Here is a 17,989-nt window from a genome sequence, read left to right on the forward strand (position 1 = left end):
ATAGTATTTTGAATTTCACCTTGAATTTCACTCAAAGCCCATAAAATCACTTAGGATATATTGAATCCATAATGAACAATGCTAAAATGATGTGATAATTGGTCTATTTCCTAATTATTTTTTTGTTTTATATTCAAATTTTTATCAGTTGTTATAATTCCACATTTTCTGAAAATAGAAACATTTGTTGGAAGTGAATATCTACGAACTACTACTGTCTAAAATATTTGGAAGTCTAAGAGCAATCACAATCGTAAATAGAAATGCAGGAAAAAAAATAAAGAAAGGAAGAAATTGTCTAAGTGGTGACCCAAGCATGGGGTTTCTGCATGGAACTGAATCTACTCATGTCCGTTTATTTTTACACTTTATGCCAGCTTCAGGATGCAAATTCAGAGATGAAGTCCTTCTTTAATTGGAAAGCATCTGGCAAACAGTGGAGCTGTGCATAAAGTATTGTGGGTTTCCTTTCAGAGGTCCCACTGTTTTTTTCTCCTTCATCCTCACTTTGTACACAGGCTGTCAAAATGGCAGAAGATGTTTTACAGACTGTGGAGAAGGTGACCAAAGAGAAGGATGCCATTCACAAAGAAAAGATCGAAACTTTGGCTTCTCTGGAGAACTCTAGACAGACAAATGAGAAGCTGCAGAACGAGGTAACCATATTTAAATGCTTTTATCTGAAAAGTATTGCCTGGTTTGTAAGTGACTTGGATCTTTCTTGAAGTGTCTATGCAGTGAAATATGTGTTGTAGGCTTTGATTACTTTCTGGGATGAAACCAAAGGCAAAATCATGCTTCAGTTCCCTGGTTGTATGGGTTGCAACTTCACGCCCCAATGAAGTGCTGCAAGGTCTGACTAGGTACAAATACCACTGACTTATACACTGTACAAATAAATGCATGGGCACAGCTGTCCCAAAGAACTTACAGTCCAAGAAATACATCAGTTCCTCAAGGGACCCGTTCATCAGTCTATTCCCTCCCATCAGTTTGTGATACATCAGGGTTTGAAAGCAGGGAAAATGTCCTCACTAATCTCTCTTACACTCTTTGGCCTCAGAGAATCTTGAACTAACATTGAACTGGGAACTTTTCTGCAGATCTTGAGCACTCTGTGGCCTCTCATTGATGGCTATTTTCATCTTTTGCATCTCCTGTAATAATGGGTAGTGAACAGCTGGACTAACCTAAATGCAACAGCTTGTTCAGAGATGGTAATGATTTCCAAGGAGATCTGATAGCTCGAGAATTAAAATCAGTGACGTTAATAGTGGCAGGAGTTCACTTTCTGGATTAAAAAAAAAATAAGGCAACCACAGGGTCCTGTAATGCCTTGAGAGTGACTGAAGATTATCCGTTATGTAAGATAATGTGTCACTGAATGTGAACAAATAAGGTTCACAAGCTTGTGGTATTTATGTGGTAGATACAAGCTCAGTAAATAGATATGCAGCAATTCAACCTGTGCAACACGATCTCGGGAAGGAATTGATTACTTACGGTTGCAAGCACAGCATTCAGCCTCCTGTTTCTTGGAAATAAAGGTATGGGAAAGCAAGAACTTCTTATCAGTTACCTTAGAAGAATAAATATCAAAGGGAACAGCTATTTTTAACAAGAAATGTTGAGGTAGAAAAATAATGCTTTGAGTTGCACAGCATTTAAAATGGAGGTGCTTTGGAGCTTTACATTTTGTACCAGAATCTATACATCAGATTACTGTAAGCTGCTCTTCAGTGGACACCAAGTTTTTGTGCTGCTAGACTTGAGTTCAGAAAGGCTCGTAACACATTTTGCTAGACAAATGCTTCTCAGCGCAAAGTTGGAATTAATTTAATGAGTAAAGATGAAAAAGTGGATCAGCTCAGGTCACTTTCTCCATTTTTCTGAATGCTGCAGCTGGAAACATTACAGTTTCATTTGTGTAATGAGATTTTTTTCCTCTTTAAGTTGGACATGCTTAAACAAAACAACTTGAAAAATGAAGAGGAACTTACTAAATCAAAAGAGCTTCTAAACCTAGAGAACAAGAAAGTAGAAGAACTTAGAAAAGAATTGTAAGTATTGCAATGTGAATTTGTTAAACCATTACTTTTACCTTGCATTAAAAAGTCTTTCAGTACATCTCCAGTACCCTCGCTTATAAGGCAGATCACAATTAAGTACTAGTTTGACATGCGTTGACACGCATATGACTTCAAATCAGAACAGTGCTCCTGAATTTCTCAAGTTATTGAAGAAATCCTTCTCTTCAAGCTTGGTTTGAAATGTTGTTTGTTGGAGGAAGTATATCGTTCTGCCACCTGAGGGCACTAGATTACTTTAAAGGTTTTACTGTAAAGAAATCCTGTTTGGATTTGATTACAGGTATACTTGGAGTGCTAAATAGTTTTAAGAGGCTTTGTTTATAGAAAATCTGGTTCTGCTTTCATTTTTCATTGATGGCCTTATCCAGTTTATTCCTGGTGCCATGCTACGGACTGATTTTCTAACTGGTACCATACAAATGCCATATATAGAACTATGTAAACGTAGAGTTAAGAAATTAACATTTGAGATGCTTTATTTGAGAAGCTACCTCTTATGAACTACAAACGAATAACATGTGGCATTGGACACAAATTAACTGCAAAGCATCTGATATAAAGTAATTTGTACCTGGAATGTCGTTGTATCAAAGCTTCTAGTGTGCCACCATGAATAAAAACCCAGCTGAATTATTGCTACCCTGCCGTAGCTGCATGTCCTCTGGCTTTCAGAGATGTAAAGCATTAAATCACAAGTCCCTGTTCCCAGTCAGAAAAGCATTTCTTGACTAGCAGAGTGAGAGCTGGAATCTGGACTGATAGCCAAGAATAGCTGTGACTAATTATTGTTATTAGTTTCATAAGTCATTTTGTGACAGTTTTTATTGCTGCTCTGAGGTGAAGACAGGACACAAAGGAAATCAGCACACAGAATAAATTCTAAGTTCTCTATGACTGACAGTTTTTTACTGCTTACATTTTAAAAAACTGCATGCCTGTATAGAAAGCAACCTCATTTGAGAAAGGCTGGATTTCATTCTGCAGTTGCTGCCTGCCTCTATGCACATGGGAAATGCCAAAGCAAAATAATGATTTCTAGACTAGTTGCTCTAATGCTTAGGACAGCATGGGGCTAGCAGACTGATTTCATGGAAAGACAAAATATATTAATTGTACTTTGTCAGGCAGAATTTATTTATAGAAATTACTTCCTTAAAAACCCTCTGTACTGAAAGGTGTTCTCATGATTCTGATAATTGTGCTTTTTATTTATTTATTTTTATTTTATTTTTAAGATTAATACAGACAGTTGCTGGATATGGTCTCTAGTCATCAGTGGTATGAGACATTGTGGATAAGTGGTCGCTGGTCTGGTTGACATTTAATTGATCTTTGTCAACTAGTCATTTTGTGTGTTGCCTTTTTTAATTACAGTAAAGCGTTAGCTTGATGATAGGCATTTCTTGATCAGTGGTAACGAGGGCAGTGAGAACACCTCTGAGAGGTCAGTTGATGAAGATGGTGCCTTGCCTTTGTGAAAGAGAGAGGAAGTTTTGTCCCCAGGAGCTGTGGCTGTAGGTAGGGCAACACTGCTGCCTCCAGAGCAGCGCCTTTTGAAGGTGGGAAGATCACAGGATCATAGAAGATAGTATAATAGAATTGGTTCGCTTTGTCAAAGAGCTTCTTCCATGGAAAAATAGGATGAAGAAAATCAGAACTAACAGCTGGATGTTGTGTATTCATTTAGCATTGCCTACTGTCAAGCGTACTTGAAGCTATCAATTTGAAATTCCTGGGTACTAAGCACAGGGGAGTGTTTCACACAGACTGACCCCAGTGTTTTGTGTGTGCTTTAGTAATACCCCAAATTTCTGCTTTAATGCCAAAAGCAAAAAGAGGAGACTGGTTAGTACTGCAGCTCAACAAACAACCACAGTTGAAAATAGGTACATTCCTGCATCAGTAAGTATATTCATACAAAGATAATTTGAATCAATAGTCGGTGATGTGAGCTAGCCTGCTTAGTCCAGTCTAGGTGGTTTAGATTGGAAATTGGTCAAGGACTAGATAACTAAAAGTTGGTGTAGAGCTCAGAGATTGACTAAGATTTTCCAACCATTTCTTCATATTATGTGCTAAACTCTAAATCAGACTTTGTTTTGTTCAAATGTGCTCAATAACAAACTTCAGAGTTGTTTTATTTTGAAGTGCTTGAATAAGTTTCTGACTTAGGGGTTCTTCTACCTCCAATGGCAATAAAAATATTTTTAATATTCCAGTCAGGGTTGAACTCTGTGCAATATTGGCACATAGGAGTACTGAGAGTCCTTGCTACCAAAACAAAACCCAGACAGAAGTTCCCATTTCATGAAGTGAAGGACACCTTTTTCATTTTTTAAAATGTGTTGTCAGATGTTATAAGAACTTGTGTTAGTCACTTATGCCACAGGCAAGCATGCAATTTTCATTTTTATTTTTTAAGTTGAAAATAAACGTACTTTAAGGAAATCACATGTATTAGTAACAACATAAGCTAATGGAACCTACAGATCCATTTTTATGGCTCAGATTTTGTTTTGTCTTCTTTTTGGTGTCCATTAAGCTAAAGAGAGCAGAGTCGATGTTTTCCGGGTTTGTCTCCTGTGATCCTGCACATTCTTGGTTGTTCGGGTGTCAGACCTTGTAGGAAGTATTTAAATAAGTGGAACCATAAACTTTTTTATTTTTTTAAACAATTCTCAAGTTTTTCCTACAAAATACGCAGACGTTAATTTCTGAGAAATCTGGGCTATAAATACAAAGCTCACCAGCAGTCCTGTTAAACTGCACTGTATCAGGCACATTTTTGAATGCAAGTTCTTGTTGACCATTGGAAAGATGCAGGACCTGCATGCTGAGCTTACCTTGTACTTCCCTGAGCACCTGCTACATGCCAAGGAGAAGGAAGCAGTCATTTTGTGCTGCCACTGCCTTCCAGGGCTAGCCCTATCTGTGTGCATCTGAGGCATGGCGCGTCACCTTTCTTATAGATCGCCACGTGACCTAGATGTATTTTTCCAAGCTGTGAAGCTGATTCTCTCCCACAGTTTTTTCTTGCCTCTCTCGTTCCTATGGTAACAATGCACTCTCTGTCCTCGCAGCGAAGCGCTGAAGCTGGCAGCTGCTCAGAAGTCCCAGCAGCTTGCAGCTTTGCAAGAGGAGAACGTGAAACTTGCCGAGGAGCTGGGCAGAAGCAGGGACGAAGTCACAAGTCATCAGAAGGTAGAGTGGCTGGAACGTTTCCTGATCTGTGGTGAAAGTGCTGTACATGCTGTTTCCACTGCTGTCTGGGTGACGTTGCACTGCATGTTTGTGATTGAAAGATGAGTTGTTCTGAGAATATTTTAAAATAAATTTGGAAACCACCTGCATTGGGAGGTTAGAACTGCAGGCTAACAGAAGGTTGCATAACCTGTGAAGGATACTTAGGAGGCTTGGAAATAAGCATAAATTAAATATGCTTTAGCCAAATGTATTAGCAGACACTTGCTATTTCTGTCAGGAATGATTTTGTTATACAATTATGAAATCTCCATCTAACCAGAACTAAGGAAATCCATTTATTTAATTCTTCTCCTTATTCTTGCTCTCTCTTCCCACTAAAAAAGAGTATTTAGGATGTCTTTCAGCATACTATTTAAAACTGCTCGGTTGGAGTCTATAAAAAGCACTATGCACACATATGCTTGCTTAGACTCGATACTGTGCATGTACACGAACAGTGTTGCAGTCAGGTACCGGGTACATGGAGGACTAGAATTGAGGTGAGATTTTTTTCTGGCAGTAGTTTATAGTGAAAAAAGACTACTTAGTTGTTTATTTCTACTTATTACATTTACACGTGCTAAAATCTTAAAGTTTAGTTATACAGCTTCTAATGCTGGTACTTGCCAAAAGAGATATTAGATTTAAATCCATTAAACATGGTGGTTTTATTTCTCGTGGAGCAGTGCCTGTGATAGCCACACCATGAAGGCATCTTTGGAAGCTCTAGTCCAAAAGCACGAGTGTGTAGGACATGTTTTACACACTGCCTTTCTTAGCGAGCACTTCTGCAGAAGGGTATGCCTGTTCTCGGTGGCAGTGGAACAGATGTCTTCCATTCTGCAATGTAGGGTAATGCTTTTAAAGCCAAGAGGCTGACTTTTTCCCCCAAGGTACCTGCTTTGAAATACTGAGGATGAGTAAATACAGATCTAATACCGATCTGGCATGTTTCTAAATCCTTTTGGCTGCTGCTAGGAGCAATGCACGAGCTTCTTCATCCTGAAGGGCCTTTGGAGATGATTAACAAGAGTCCCAGACGTGTGGGCTCCAGCACTGACTCATGCCGCATCTGAGTAGTGATGTGACAAGAGAATGCTGTCATCCTAAACAGCCAGTGGGAGCTCTGCACCCCACTCCCACTTGTTTTCTTAAATTATTTCAGAATCTTTGAGGCAACCTGTTATTTTCAGAAAAAGTTGTAAATTGAAAGTGATTCGGCGACACTGGTCAAATCCTTCTGCCTAATGTACACGGCCAGGGTTGATGTTTGGAAAGTGCCTGGAGGAAGGGACCCTTCAGCCCCCCAGGTGTAGGCTGGCAGTGGTGATTGCAGCCTCACTCTGTGGCCTCTGTAGTTTCCAGATGAACTTGCAGAGGAGTCTTGCTGTCTGCATCCTACCGACCTGTGGGTCTATCAGCAGGGATCCTCTAATTGCCAGGACAGAGAAGTCCACGAAGCACAGAGTCAGTCATCTCGCAAACTGTGCTCTCAGATCACTCGCACCACGGTCTTTTCTTTCTGTGAGCAGATAACTCCAGTAGATTGGCTTTGGAGGTCTGCTAGAGCTTGAAGCAACAGTCTGCTTACTGCAAATTTCAAGTCTGAGCCTTGGCAACGTGGCAAAGCTGTTGCATTGCTTAAATGTAGTGTTTGGGTTATGGCACCTGTACGCCTAGCTGCATGGCCTCCCAGCAGCCTGGAAGAGGCCTTGCATATTCCAGGAAATTCTTGTCATGACAAAAGGAACAGAGGCAAAATGGTATCATGTAAAATGCAGGTTTCTTTCAGGGTGTCACATCACTAATGAGCACAGCTTTCCTCAGTGCAGCTCTTACTGATGACACGTGCAGCACACCTGCCTAAGCCGTTGTGTCTCGTGGTTCCTTGGCACTGGAGGCAGATGCTCTGCTAACAGCATTCCGTCTCCTCTGGGACACGTCAAGCACTAACCATCATTTTAGCACCAATGGAAACCTGCTGCTGCCCTTGGGAATGCCCCTTTTTTCGTGCTCCCTTTAGACCTTACCTAACCTAAACTTAGAGTCTACTTTTTCTACCTTCGACTCAGGCAGATTCTCTTATTGAAATGGCTGCAAAATGATCTGGCCTCAAGGCTTCTAGTGCTGATAGCCAGACCTCAGGCTAGCACAAGCTCACCGATTCCCACCAACGCTTATGTTTTGCTGTTACTTGGGTGAATGTACATCATATTTAGGCACCAAGTGACAGCGTGGTTTGGATTTCCTTGCTTCAGGCTGTCTGTGGGAACAGAAAAAATGTTGCTGTGAAGAATTGCTCAATTAGATTTAGGAGAACAAGTGTCCATGCTAACAGTGAGGAGGTCAGACATGGAGCAGGGTTGGTGAAAAACTGGATGATAGGAAGCAGTGCTTCAGGCTGTTTCTGTGCATGTGCCTATTAACATGCAGTCAGAAAGGTAGCGAGCGTATGTTTTAAGTATTTTGAGCAGTCACTATGGTAACTATATAAATTCTAGCAAGCGTGTTAGTCAATTGGGTTAGTGACTCTGTGGCTGCATATGACACACTTTGCAAAATTAATGGATACTCTTTCATGAATGATTTATCCTGACATCTAAAGGTTAAAGTGCCTTATACTAAAGATGCTGGGGGTGTTTTTCTGTATCGATTCATAAATAATTAGCTGTCTGTAATTAGTTAAAGATTCCTGGTCAGATACATGCTGAGCTTGGGGAACATTTCTGGCTTCAATTTATTTGCTAGAGTATTTCAAGAGCCTCAGACCTGTCCAGGCATTTTAATTTCATTGTAAAACAGAACAAAACAACCGCAGAATTATCTATTAGCTGAGGTGGTCCATCTTCTGTGCAAGGTATGTGAGAAGTCTGCTCTGAAGCTGAGGAGAGAGCAGATTGCTGGAGAAATGTTGCTGAGAGAAGAGGGTGCCCTTTCTACCACAAAGCTACTCCAAGCTTCTCTCTCTTTAGCATCCTCTTCTGTCTTGCTCTATATAAAAATCACTCATCTAGTTCTTGCTAGTTGTGAGGGCTTAATGTGGCCCTGCGGAGTCACAGGTTTGGGAGATGGTAACAGACACCAGACCAACAGCTTTAGGGATAAATTATTTAATCTCTATATAGCGGTACAGTAATGAATACAGATCAGTAGTACAATTATCCAGGTCAAAATGACACCAAATCCAGTAATTCATCAATAATGGGCTAAACTTAATAGCTGGGCACACAAACACAATTCTCTTTGGTGTTTGCAGGAGGCCAAGAGGTACTGTGTAAGGCAGTGCTAAGCCTCACACCTCTTTTGTGTGCACAGGACCTCAAAGTATAGCAGTAACAACCTCTCAGTAGCTAATATGAATTAGTCACTGAATGATTTGCATTTGTGTGCCTGCATTGTCCTGGAAGAAAATTGATTACTTTAAGAATTTTAAGTTCTGTAGCCTCTCCTGTGTCTGTTTTACGATGATAACGATGTTCTGATGCATTATATTAAAGAAATAATCCATGGTGTATTAACTGTAGGGGTTTTGTGTTTGTGTTTTAGCTGGAAGAGGAGAGATCAGTACTCAATAACCAGTTATTAGAGATGAAAAAGAGGTAAGTTTTCTTCTGATGTGTATTTAACTATGTGGTCCTACAGAAAATTTGAAAAAAACATAATACAAAAACAGTGCTAAGAAAAGCAGCTCACTCCTATTGTAGTGAAAAGTTCTGAGGTTGTTACACAGCTTGGGCTTACGGATGGTATCTTCTGTGTTTTCTTTATTAAATGTGGGATGAAAAAGTAATTATTAATACAAGAAAAAAACATGTAAGAAGAGGTATTTACCATTTCCTCTTTAGTTATGCACCTCTTGAGTTGTACTAGTTCTCTTTGTTTTCAGTTAGCAGTTTAGCGCTCGGTTTTAGTTTGCTCTGGAATATTGGATTGTTCATCAGTCTGATAAATATCATACATACAGATCCTCCCCAGTCAGGTTCTTAAGGAGTAATGGAAAGATAGTGAAGATAAGGGTTGTTATTTAAAACAATACTAAAGGCTGTTATTCAGCTGTCGGTGGCTTGTTGTTACAGTTTTGAGATATTCCTTTCATTTATCAGTAGTTATTGCAGTTCATTCAGCACTGCTTTTAAATACCAGGAGATTTGTCCTGGGTGACTGGGGCATCCCTTTGTAAACTGTGCTATTCAATAAATGGTCCCAAGTGACAAACTGTACCATCTCCCTGCTATTTATAGGGAAAGCCAATTGGCTGTGTACCACAAGGAATTCAGAAAAATGTAGGCTTTTCAAAAGTAATTGTATAAATCTCTAGAAAAAGGTGCAGTTCTCCATGACACCAAGTGTGCTCTAAGCAAAACGACCAAAATTTATAATTTCTGTTATAATTTCGTGTGTTAACAGTGGTTGCAAAAAAGAACAGTGAATATCACCTCAGGATTCAGGCACATCCTTGGCTACTCAGCATATACGCTGGGCCCATTTTTATTCCCTAATAATCTGTTACTTGGCAGAATCTGCACCATACTTTCCCTCTCTCGCTTCTTTGAGGTTTAACGGTTTAATTAGTCTTTACACAGAGAGGCAAGGCAACAGCTGAAGCTCCAGCTTTAACCAGCCTTAAGAACTGGCTCACTTGGTCTTTAGCTGGAGATAATAGCATAGGTGTAAGTCACTTATTCTTAAAAAACAGGTGAAGGAGAAGATAGTATTCTTTAGCTGGTGTAAAGACTGTTTGACATCCACAGTAATTAGTGAGTTTATACCAACTGAGGATCATCTCCAGCGTATCTGATGTGGGGGAAGGAAGCAAAAAGGGAGCCCCCCTTATTCATGCTGCTGACAGCTTAGAATGCTGTTTATAGCCCATTAATTGAGATGTTTTAAAATACATATTTAAAATGGTTGTGAGAGTTATTTTAAATAGTGTAACTATCTGTAATGCAGATGTGTCTGCATTAAAAATGTATTTAAGTTAATTTTATGCCTGTTTTTACTCTGTATGAGCTGCCTAAAATAGCCTAGATAAATATGAAATCCTTAGAGAGAATGTTAACATTACTTTCAGGGTTGTCAGGTACATCTGTGCTTACCTTCAGTTAGTTACACTGAGATGCCCAAGTTTTTGACTGGCTTAATGACATTTCTCAACAGTGTTGAATAAACTCCAATAGAGAGGATAAAACAAGTAGCAGAAACAGTCTGTCATTGAAGCGAACTGCAGGCCTTGAGTGGTTAAAAATGGAAGCATATGGCCTTATTTGCTAACAAAAAAATTAGGCTGAATGAAGAACTAATTAAATAAAAAAGGTGTCTCTCTAAATTCCTAAATTCCACTAAAGTTGGTGATGAACAATAATTTCTTCCTTTTATCTTCAGAATTTGAGATGCTGAAACAGAGACATCTATTTATTTCAATTAGGTCAAGTCCCTAACAGTAGCTTTCCCACCTTCCTTCCACCCACAGGAATTTAGCAACTCTCTATGAAATAGTCCAGCTAGGAGTGGCAGGAGATTAATATTTATGACTCTGAGGGGGTTCTGTGTTACTTCGGTTCATTAGATTCACTGTGGGTTGCTGACTGTCTTACTGTCTTTGAGCTTGCGCTATTTATCGATACTCATTTCATTCCTCTCTCTTCCCTTTCCTACCCTTGCTTCCTTTGCTATATCTGTGTGTCTTTAATGGTAAGACTCAAGAAAGTCTATCCACGTTACAATAAATAATATATATATATATATTTATTTTTTTTAGTAAAGTTGTTGTACATATTTTGGCTGCCTTTGTCCCTTGGTGTCTTGCTTTTGTTTTGTAAAACACTCAGCAATATACACACATATATATATACATATGTTACATAGTCTATATTTTTTACCAAAACGAAAAAGCGCCTTGGTGCAAATTTAATTCTTCCTTGTAGTATTTTGCATTTCTACTCCACGTTTCTAACGTTTGGTTCTTGTTATCTTGCATTTTTAAAGCTTGCCCAGTAACACTTTAAGGTACTTGCTTCATTCTTAGAATTTCTTATTTTTGTAGTAAGGGAAGAATCTGGGTGATCTTTTTTTCCAATGTTAAACAAAACAACAACAACAAAAAATTCTTTGTCTCCCATGAATTCCACGTCCTGTGCTCAAAATAAGGCATAACCTCTTCTAGAATGTGAAATTTTAAACTGGTGTATGAATTGACAATCTTGCCCCCCTTCAATCCTTGCTGTCCAGCAGGAGATTTTGGATATGAACTGGCAGGGGAAAAGTTTTAAGCTCACTGGGTCACCATGAGGAAGCTGTGATCCCCACTTGGATAAGTAATTAGTGGCATACACCGACTATATTTGTATTTTCCAGTTTGTACATTTTAGAGGGCCTCTAACTAGAGCTGTAAAGGATTGGTCCTGGAAAGACTGTCCTGTAAAAGCAAAAAAGTAATGCTTTCACATAGGCACCTTTTTCCCTCTCTTGTTTTCTTTCCTCTTTTCTTCTCCTGTTTCTTTCTCCTCTACGATGTTATAGTACTATGTTATAGTACTCTGGACTCCTATATTGCATTTGTAAATATATATTAATATGCTTACAAACTGTTTACCTTTTTCAACCACCTGAATGTTTCTGCCTCCTTTTTACAAGGCCAATAAATGGCAAGTTAACCATGTTTGTATAAAAAGTACGTTGCCTGCCCTTGATCTCTAAGATGAGGATCTGACCAAAAAAAATAAAAAAATAGAAACATTGCCTTAATAGCAAGTTCCTGAGCATGAGATGAGTCGCTGGGGTTTCCATCTGCCCTTTTACGGCTGCGTACAGAGCAAAGGGAAAGCTGGGTGAAGTCTCAGGTAGGGGAGAGCTTGTGAGCAGCATCATGCAGACATCCCTTCCCATTTCCCTGCCCTTCAGTACATGGTGGGGTTGCAGCTCTGTGGATCAGAGGCGGCAGCAGCGTCCTGTGCGCTGGCAGGACTTTACTTTCCCACAGCACCACCCTGTGCTTCTGATCCAACTCAGCAAGGCATTTAAAAACATGGGGTAGGCTGGAGCATGAAAATAATGCTGCGGAAAAGCAGAGACTGCTGTCATGCTTTCAGTGCTCTGCTGAATTGGGCTTGGCAAGGGATAACGAGGAGGGCTGTTAAGTGCCACTGCCCTTTTTGTTAGCAGGAGCACAACTTGTATTTGAAGGCAAGATCTTGCAGTCTGCAACTTGTTGTGTTTCTGTTTATATTAATTCTCTCATTGTATAAATGTACCAAAATCAACCTTTGGGTTCTTTTTTGGTAGCTGCATCAGCTTTTCTAAACCCCAGATTCTCCACTTGCTGCTTCCATTCCTGAGTATAATCTTAACAATGAAAGAATTACATTAATTGTGCTCTCATTGTTGAGTTTGCTATTTACCTTGAGTCAGTGAGGTTTATTGTATTTCATGTCTGGGTATCGTGGCTCTCACTAACTGTAGATACCATGGATGTAAAAACTTTTCAGTAAGGACTTAGGAGCTATTCCCTACCTACTGCATATCCTCACACAAGGATACGTTCCACTCTTGGTTCCTTGAGCAGCCCAAAGAGAGTGTAGTTTTGTTTATTAAATGAAACCACGATGTCATTTGGTCTCTGAATTATTGTCTTCATGCTTTTTGTGTAGTGGGCATGTATTCAGGTAGCTTAGTTTGTCAGCAGCCCTCTCAGAGCTAGTAAGAAGAAAAGCAGCTAACTTCAGCCACCGACTGAAGTGAGACGTGTGGAGTCGCACAGAAAACTGGCTTCATCCCCAGAGGCCTGGAGAGTTGGCAGCCAGCTGCTGGGCACTGCTTGGTGTTCTCAAATCAGGCTTCTCCTCTAGATGAGTAAACACAGATTTTGGAGTAGCAAGAAATGGTTTTGGTGGCCTTATTTATTTATTTATTTTAACAAATGAAAACCTTTCAGCTTGTACTGAACTTCTGTAGCAATAGTCCCAGCACTAGAGGACAAGTGTCCATGCCCTGTGACCTCTCAGGAAGACCTGCAAGCAACGACGTTCTCATACTAATGCTGTGGTGCCTTAAGAATGCCAGCAGGACAGGAACTGTAGGCAGAAGCCACCTCTAGTAGATCAGCTGAAAAAATCAGGAAGCCTGGACATATGTATACAGAAAGGGCTTGAGCCTGCTTTGGAGGATTCCTTTCTAGAACCTCCTTCCATAAATCCCACAGGGTTTTCTGAGGGATCAGTAGTTGTTAGAAGCCCAGAAATGCTCGAAGTATCTAATTCAGGAAATAATGTTACTGAAATTAGTGAGGACCAGCTGATACTTCCAGCATCATCAATGCTTTGCATGACAACTTGTACAATGAGCTTTGCATGTGTGTTTTGTTGCTTGTTAATAATTTTCAGGAAGTAACAAAACTCTGATGTTAGGTTTTGTGGAGCATTGTGCAACATGTTTGTTTATCCTGTATCTCCCCAGTCTATTGACTCGTTTCTTTAAATTCAAATGGATACGATGATATGCAGATTCTGGCTTTTACTACCTAGGTAAACTTTTTGCTTTGTTTCCACAGTTGTAACATCTGAAATGTTTACACAGATATAAAATATTACTTAAGTACAGAATTAATATTTAAGAACTTCTTACAGTAGTATACTACTTGAAATTAATTTAAACTTCTTTAGGCAACAGCATTAACCTATTCCTTGGATGATTTCTGGTTGTATTTGGTTTTCTTTTAGAGAATCAACATTAAAAAAAGAAATTGATGAAGAGAGAGCATCTTTACAAAAATCCATCAGTGATACTAGTGCCTTGATCACACAGAAAGATGAAGAACTGGAAAAACTCAGAAATGAGGTAAATGAGGAAAAGCGGGATGCTTCTCAATCTTTATAGCTACAATGTCTGATTGTGTGGTTGCTACTGAAGAGTTGGATAATTCATTTTAATTTAATTTAATGATTAATTTAGCATAGTTAAACCTTAGAATTAAATCTTTAGGTATCTGTACCTAGTTAGTGCCTGTGCCTCTGGCTAGTTGGGTAAATGCTGCCATGTAGTTGTGGTGGCTGGGTAGCCCTTAGGATGGTACCTGTCTGCTTTGACTTTGTGCTGGGAGACCTAAGCGTTCTGATGTAACTCTTACAGATCACAGTGCTTCGTGGAGAAAACGCTTCTGCAAAAACCTTACAGTCAGTGGTTAAGTCACTGGAGTCTGATAAGCTGAAACTTGAGGAAAAGGTGAAAAACTTGGAGCAAAAGCTCAAGGAAAACAATGAGCCATTAACTGTAACTAGCCCCTCAGGTAAAAGAGAAAGCTTTTCTTGTGTCTGTGCTTTCAACTCTAATCTTGCAGGGTTTTGTAGCTGTTAAAACACACCCTTAAAATGAGCTTCAACTAATTGAACCTCCAGAGAAATGTGACTTTTCTGTTGTAGGACAGAGCTAGGTTTTTTAAATGAAGGAAATCTGACCAGCTGCAAAATGTAAATGCTCCCAGTTTTACCAGTTAACCCCATTCACACTAGCGGCAGGGGTGCAATTTGTCCGGAAGTGACACATGCGTAAACTATTCCAAAACTTTTATTTGTGAACTGTTGCTGTCACCTAAACACACAGTTGTGTTTTAATAATGTACAATATTGAACATGCTTCCATATGCACTGGTCAAAAACAAACAAACAAAAAAACAACCTGAAAGCCACCCTCACTGGAACTTACCCCGAATGCTCAGAAAGCAGTAAGAATAAGATGTGTTGGAGACTGGAGACTATTCCACTATTTCAGACTCTGAATTAGCCATTGTATGTTTCACCCTTTAGGTTGCTGGCTATTTACGCCTTACCTTTTTGTTTCTCTTTAAAGGTGACATTGCTGCTAATCTCCTTCAAGATGAAACCTTGGAAGAGAAGCAGGTATTTGGTCTGAAACATCACCGTGCTAAACAGCAGTGTGTCAGTAGGCAGTGTGAGATATTTTTCCAAATGCAGTTCTGTCAGATTTTGGAAATCAGGATTACAACAGGCAGATTTTTCTTTTCAACATGTACATCTGAGAGCAATGTTAACGGCAGGAAACACTTAGAACAAAGTGATATTGGAGAAATCTGTTGAACTCTACTCAAAAGGAGGGTTGGCAGCGGTGGGGCAAAGAAGCTGCTCAGGTAGCATTTATTTTGATTTAGGAAAACAGATTCAGATAACAGATTTAGGAAAAGTCTGTATCAAGGAGTATGATAATCCTAACGAACATGTACAAGACCGCTGTGCAACAGGCTGCCTGTGACAACAAATGCCGAGGAAGCACGGTGAGAACAGAAGCGCTTCCTGACCACTACACAGGTTCTTGCTAGGCCTCTGGAGTCAGTCAGTGACTACAGACGTCCTTCCTAGAGCCATACTCTGTACAGAGGCCAGAAGTGTTATTAATGTACACTAACCACTAATCTTTTCTTTTTTTTTTTTTTTTTGTCTCCTGGAATTCACCTGCTGATGGCAATACTTTATTCCAATCAGCACGAGGTTTGTTCTGCTTTTTGGCTTGTTTTCTTTTGCTCCCTGTTGATTTGCCAAGCACTACGTGCTTACTGTCAGCAGGGGTTCTGCACTGCTCCTACTGATCCCTGTCTGGCTGAAGCCAGCTCTGGGAGGTGCCTCGTGGGCGCGCAGTGCGGTCCTGCTGCTGCCTCCAGCACAGCTCTGGGAGGGACTCTGGTTGCCCCCAGTGCACCCACCTGAGCGGCAGGCTCAGAGGACTGGAGATGCAGTTCTGATCAGAATTACACTGCTGGCTTTACGTTCAAACATAACGTCAGAAAGAGTTGTAACTATCAGTGGTGGGTTGAGACCCACCGATATCTGTCAGACATGGGCTGGGCTGAACTAGCCGGCTCCTGAACAGAAATCATACTGAGGAGTCCTTTGGGAAGTTTCTCCCAGTTCCTACCCCCATTCTGTCAGCCTCCACTCGTGCTTTCTGTAATACAACGACACACTGGTAAAAGTTAATGCCCATGTTGTTTTGAGGCCCTTTCCTGTGTTGCTTGCTTTCTCTGGAAGTGCAGTCCTCAGCCTTGTTCTTTCACATCACAGATTGACTTCCTGAATTCAGTGATAGTAGATCTGCAAAGGAGAAATGAAGAACTGAACTTGAAAATACAACGAATGTGTGAAGCAGCCCTCAACGGCAATGAAGAGGAGACAAACAACTACGACAGGTATAAATCCTGAAGGGAAACCTTGGCTTTGTTCTGGGAAGCGTTGGTAGCAGTTGGCTCTGTCGGCTGCAAGGTGCTCAGCCTGGTTTCAGCTGTTGTGACGACTTTAGGTGGAATGAATCTATTTTGGGTAGACCTGTGCGGTGTCAAGAGTTGGACTTGATGATCCTTAAGGGTCCCTTCCAACTCAGGATATTCTATGATTCTATTCAGGCCCATCACTACGGCATGCCAGATGGTGCAAACTGCCCCCCTGTACTTATCTATCACAAAGACCGATGTGATGTTTGTTGTCAGTCTCGGTTGAGGCTGGCCCTTTCCATGCTAGGTAGAAGAGTCTTTCCCTTGTGATGCCGTTACTACATTGAGAGAGTGAGATTCTGTCAGAGAAATAGAACTAAAGCCTGTGGTGTAAATTGTGAGCTCAGATCTCTTCTATCAAAAAAACAAGTTTACATGTTACCTTTACAAATAATGTCTGCCTGTGCCTCTATTTACACAGAGCAGTTTGTTTAGTAAATATTGTAGTGTGAGGGAATATGGGGAACTGTGGGGCAGTTGAGAGGTTAGATCTTCCATGTTTTCATGTCTTTGTTGGCCACAGTGCCATTTTCAACGACAATCAGAGAGGTTTCAGGGAGGGCGGGAAGCAGGCCTTTTTCCTTTACGAGGGAGAAGCGCCCTGCTTGACTTGCACTGGTGCTGATCTTGCAGTGAGGAAGAAAGCCTGTCGAAGAAGAAGCCTCGTCTCTTCTGCGATATCTGCGGCTGCTTTGACCTTCACGACACCGAGGACTGTCCCACCCAGGCGCAGATGCTGGAGGAGCCTCCCCACTCGGCTTACCACGGCAGCAGGAGGGAGGAGCGCCCCTACTGTGACACCTGCGAGATGTTTGGGCACTGGACAGCCGACTGCAACGACGACGAGACCTTCTAGTGCAGGGGCAGGAGGCCGGACTGTCTGTGCGCACTGAGCGGACACTTCACACCACCAGCATTTGCGTGTGCTGAATGTCAGGAAAAGGGACGGCGTTTGTTGACCCCGTGCTCCCAGTCCCTTTGCCTATCCACTCCGGAATCAGTAAATTGATAAATATTCCCCCCCTCCACTAATAAAAGCCCTATTTCCCTTTATTAAACTTAAGTGAACTATAAATAAATGATTTAATAAATGACTTTATGCCATTTCCTCCCAGGTTCTGGGTTTGTTGCAGCTCCTAACCAGCCCTGCCCTGGCGCTGGTGCAGCTGCTGCTGGGAAGCCGTGTATAGAACAAAGCCCTAGAGTTATATTAAAGCTTATTTAAGTACCTTGAGCTTGCGCTGTTGATTTCACGACGCACTGAACCGTTCTAAGGCCGCGCGTGTCCGTTTACGCTGTTCGGCGGCGTTTTCCCATCCAGGCTCTATTTCGGTGGTGCCGCCGGGAGGGGGGGCGCTGGCGCGGGCTGCTCGCGGTCACGTGG

General features: G+C 40.9%; 2 protein-coding genes and 1 long non-coding RNA gene across 12 annotated transcripts in view; 2 read left to right on the plus strand and 1 right to left on the minus strand.

Moving 5' to 3' along the window:
* The window catches only part of CLIP1 (CAP-Gly domain containing linker protein 1), a 65,850-nt gene extending 50,429 nt beyond the window's left edge, over positions 1–15,421 (plus strand). For 6 of the 10 annotated variants that reach the window (XM_072024200.1, XM_072024202.1, XM_072024201.1 and 3 more), the window contains 8 exons: positions 519–656; positions 1,954–2,060; positions 5,171–5,291; positions 8,880–8,932; positions 11,319–11,339; positions 14,048–14,165; positions 14,457–14,613; positions 15,174–15,421. In XM_072024200.1, the coding sequence (XP_071880301.1) occupies positions 519–656; positions 1,954–2,060; positions 5,171–5,291; positions 8,880–8,932; positions 11,319–11,339; positions 14,048–14,165; positions 14,457–14,613; positions 15,174–15,421 (963 nt within the window). The remainder of the gene's footprint in view (positions 1–518; positions 657–1,953; positions 2,061–5,170; positions 5,292–8,879; positions 8,933–11,318; positions 11,340–14,047; positions 14,166–14,456; positions 14,614–15,173) is intronic. The other 4 variants (XM_027470159.3, XM_038187231.2, XM_027470163.3 and 1 more) reach the window with 1 other exon arrangement.
* Positions 8,428–17,975, minus strand: LOC119718484 (uncharacterized). The gene is made up of 2 exons (XR_005269637.2): positions 17,835–17,975; positions 8,428–16,429 (listed from the first exon to the last, which is right to left on the minus strand). It is a non-coding gene; the product is annotated as an uncharacterized lncRNA (long non-coding RNA).
* LOC139998786 (CAP-Gly domain-containing linker protein 1-like) lies at positions 15,697–17,839 on the plus strand. Its single transcript, XM_072024211.1, has 3 exons — positions 15,697–15,829; positions 16,400–16,524; positions 17,239–17,839. The coding sequence occupies exons 1-3, from the start codon at positions 15,800–15,802 to the stop codon at positions 17,459–17,461; spliced, it is 378 nt and encodes a 125-aa protein (XP_071880312.1). The 5' UTR covers positions 15,697–15,799; the 3' UTR covers positions 17,462–17,839.
* Positions 17,976–17,989: the final 14 nt, after the last annotated feature.

This window comes from Anas platyrhynchos, chromosome 16 (assembly GCF_047663525.1).
Source record: "Anas platyrhynchos isolate ZD024472 breed Pekin duck chromosome 16, IASCAAS_PekinDuck_T2T, whole genome shotgun sequence".
Classification (NCBI taxonomy): Eukaryota; Metazoa; Chordata; class Aves; order Anseriformes; family Anatidae; genus Anas; species Anas platyrhynchos.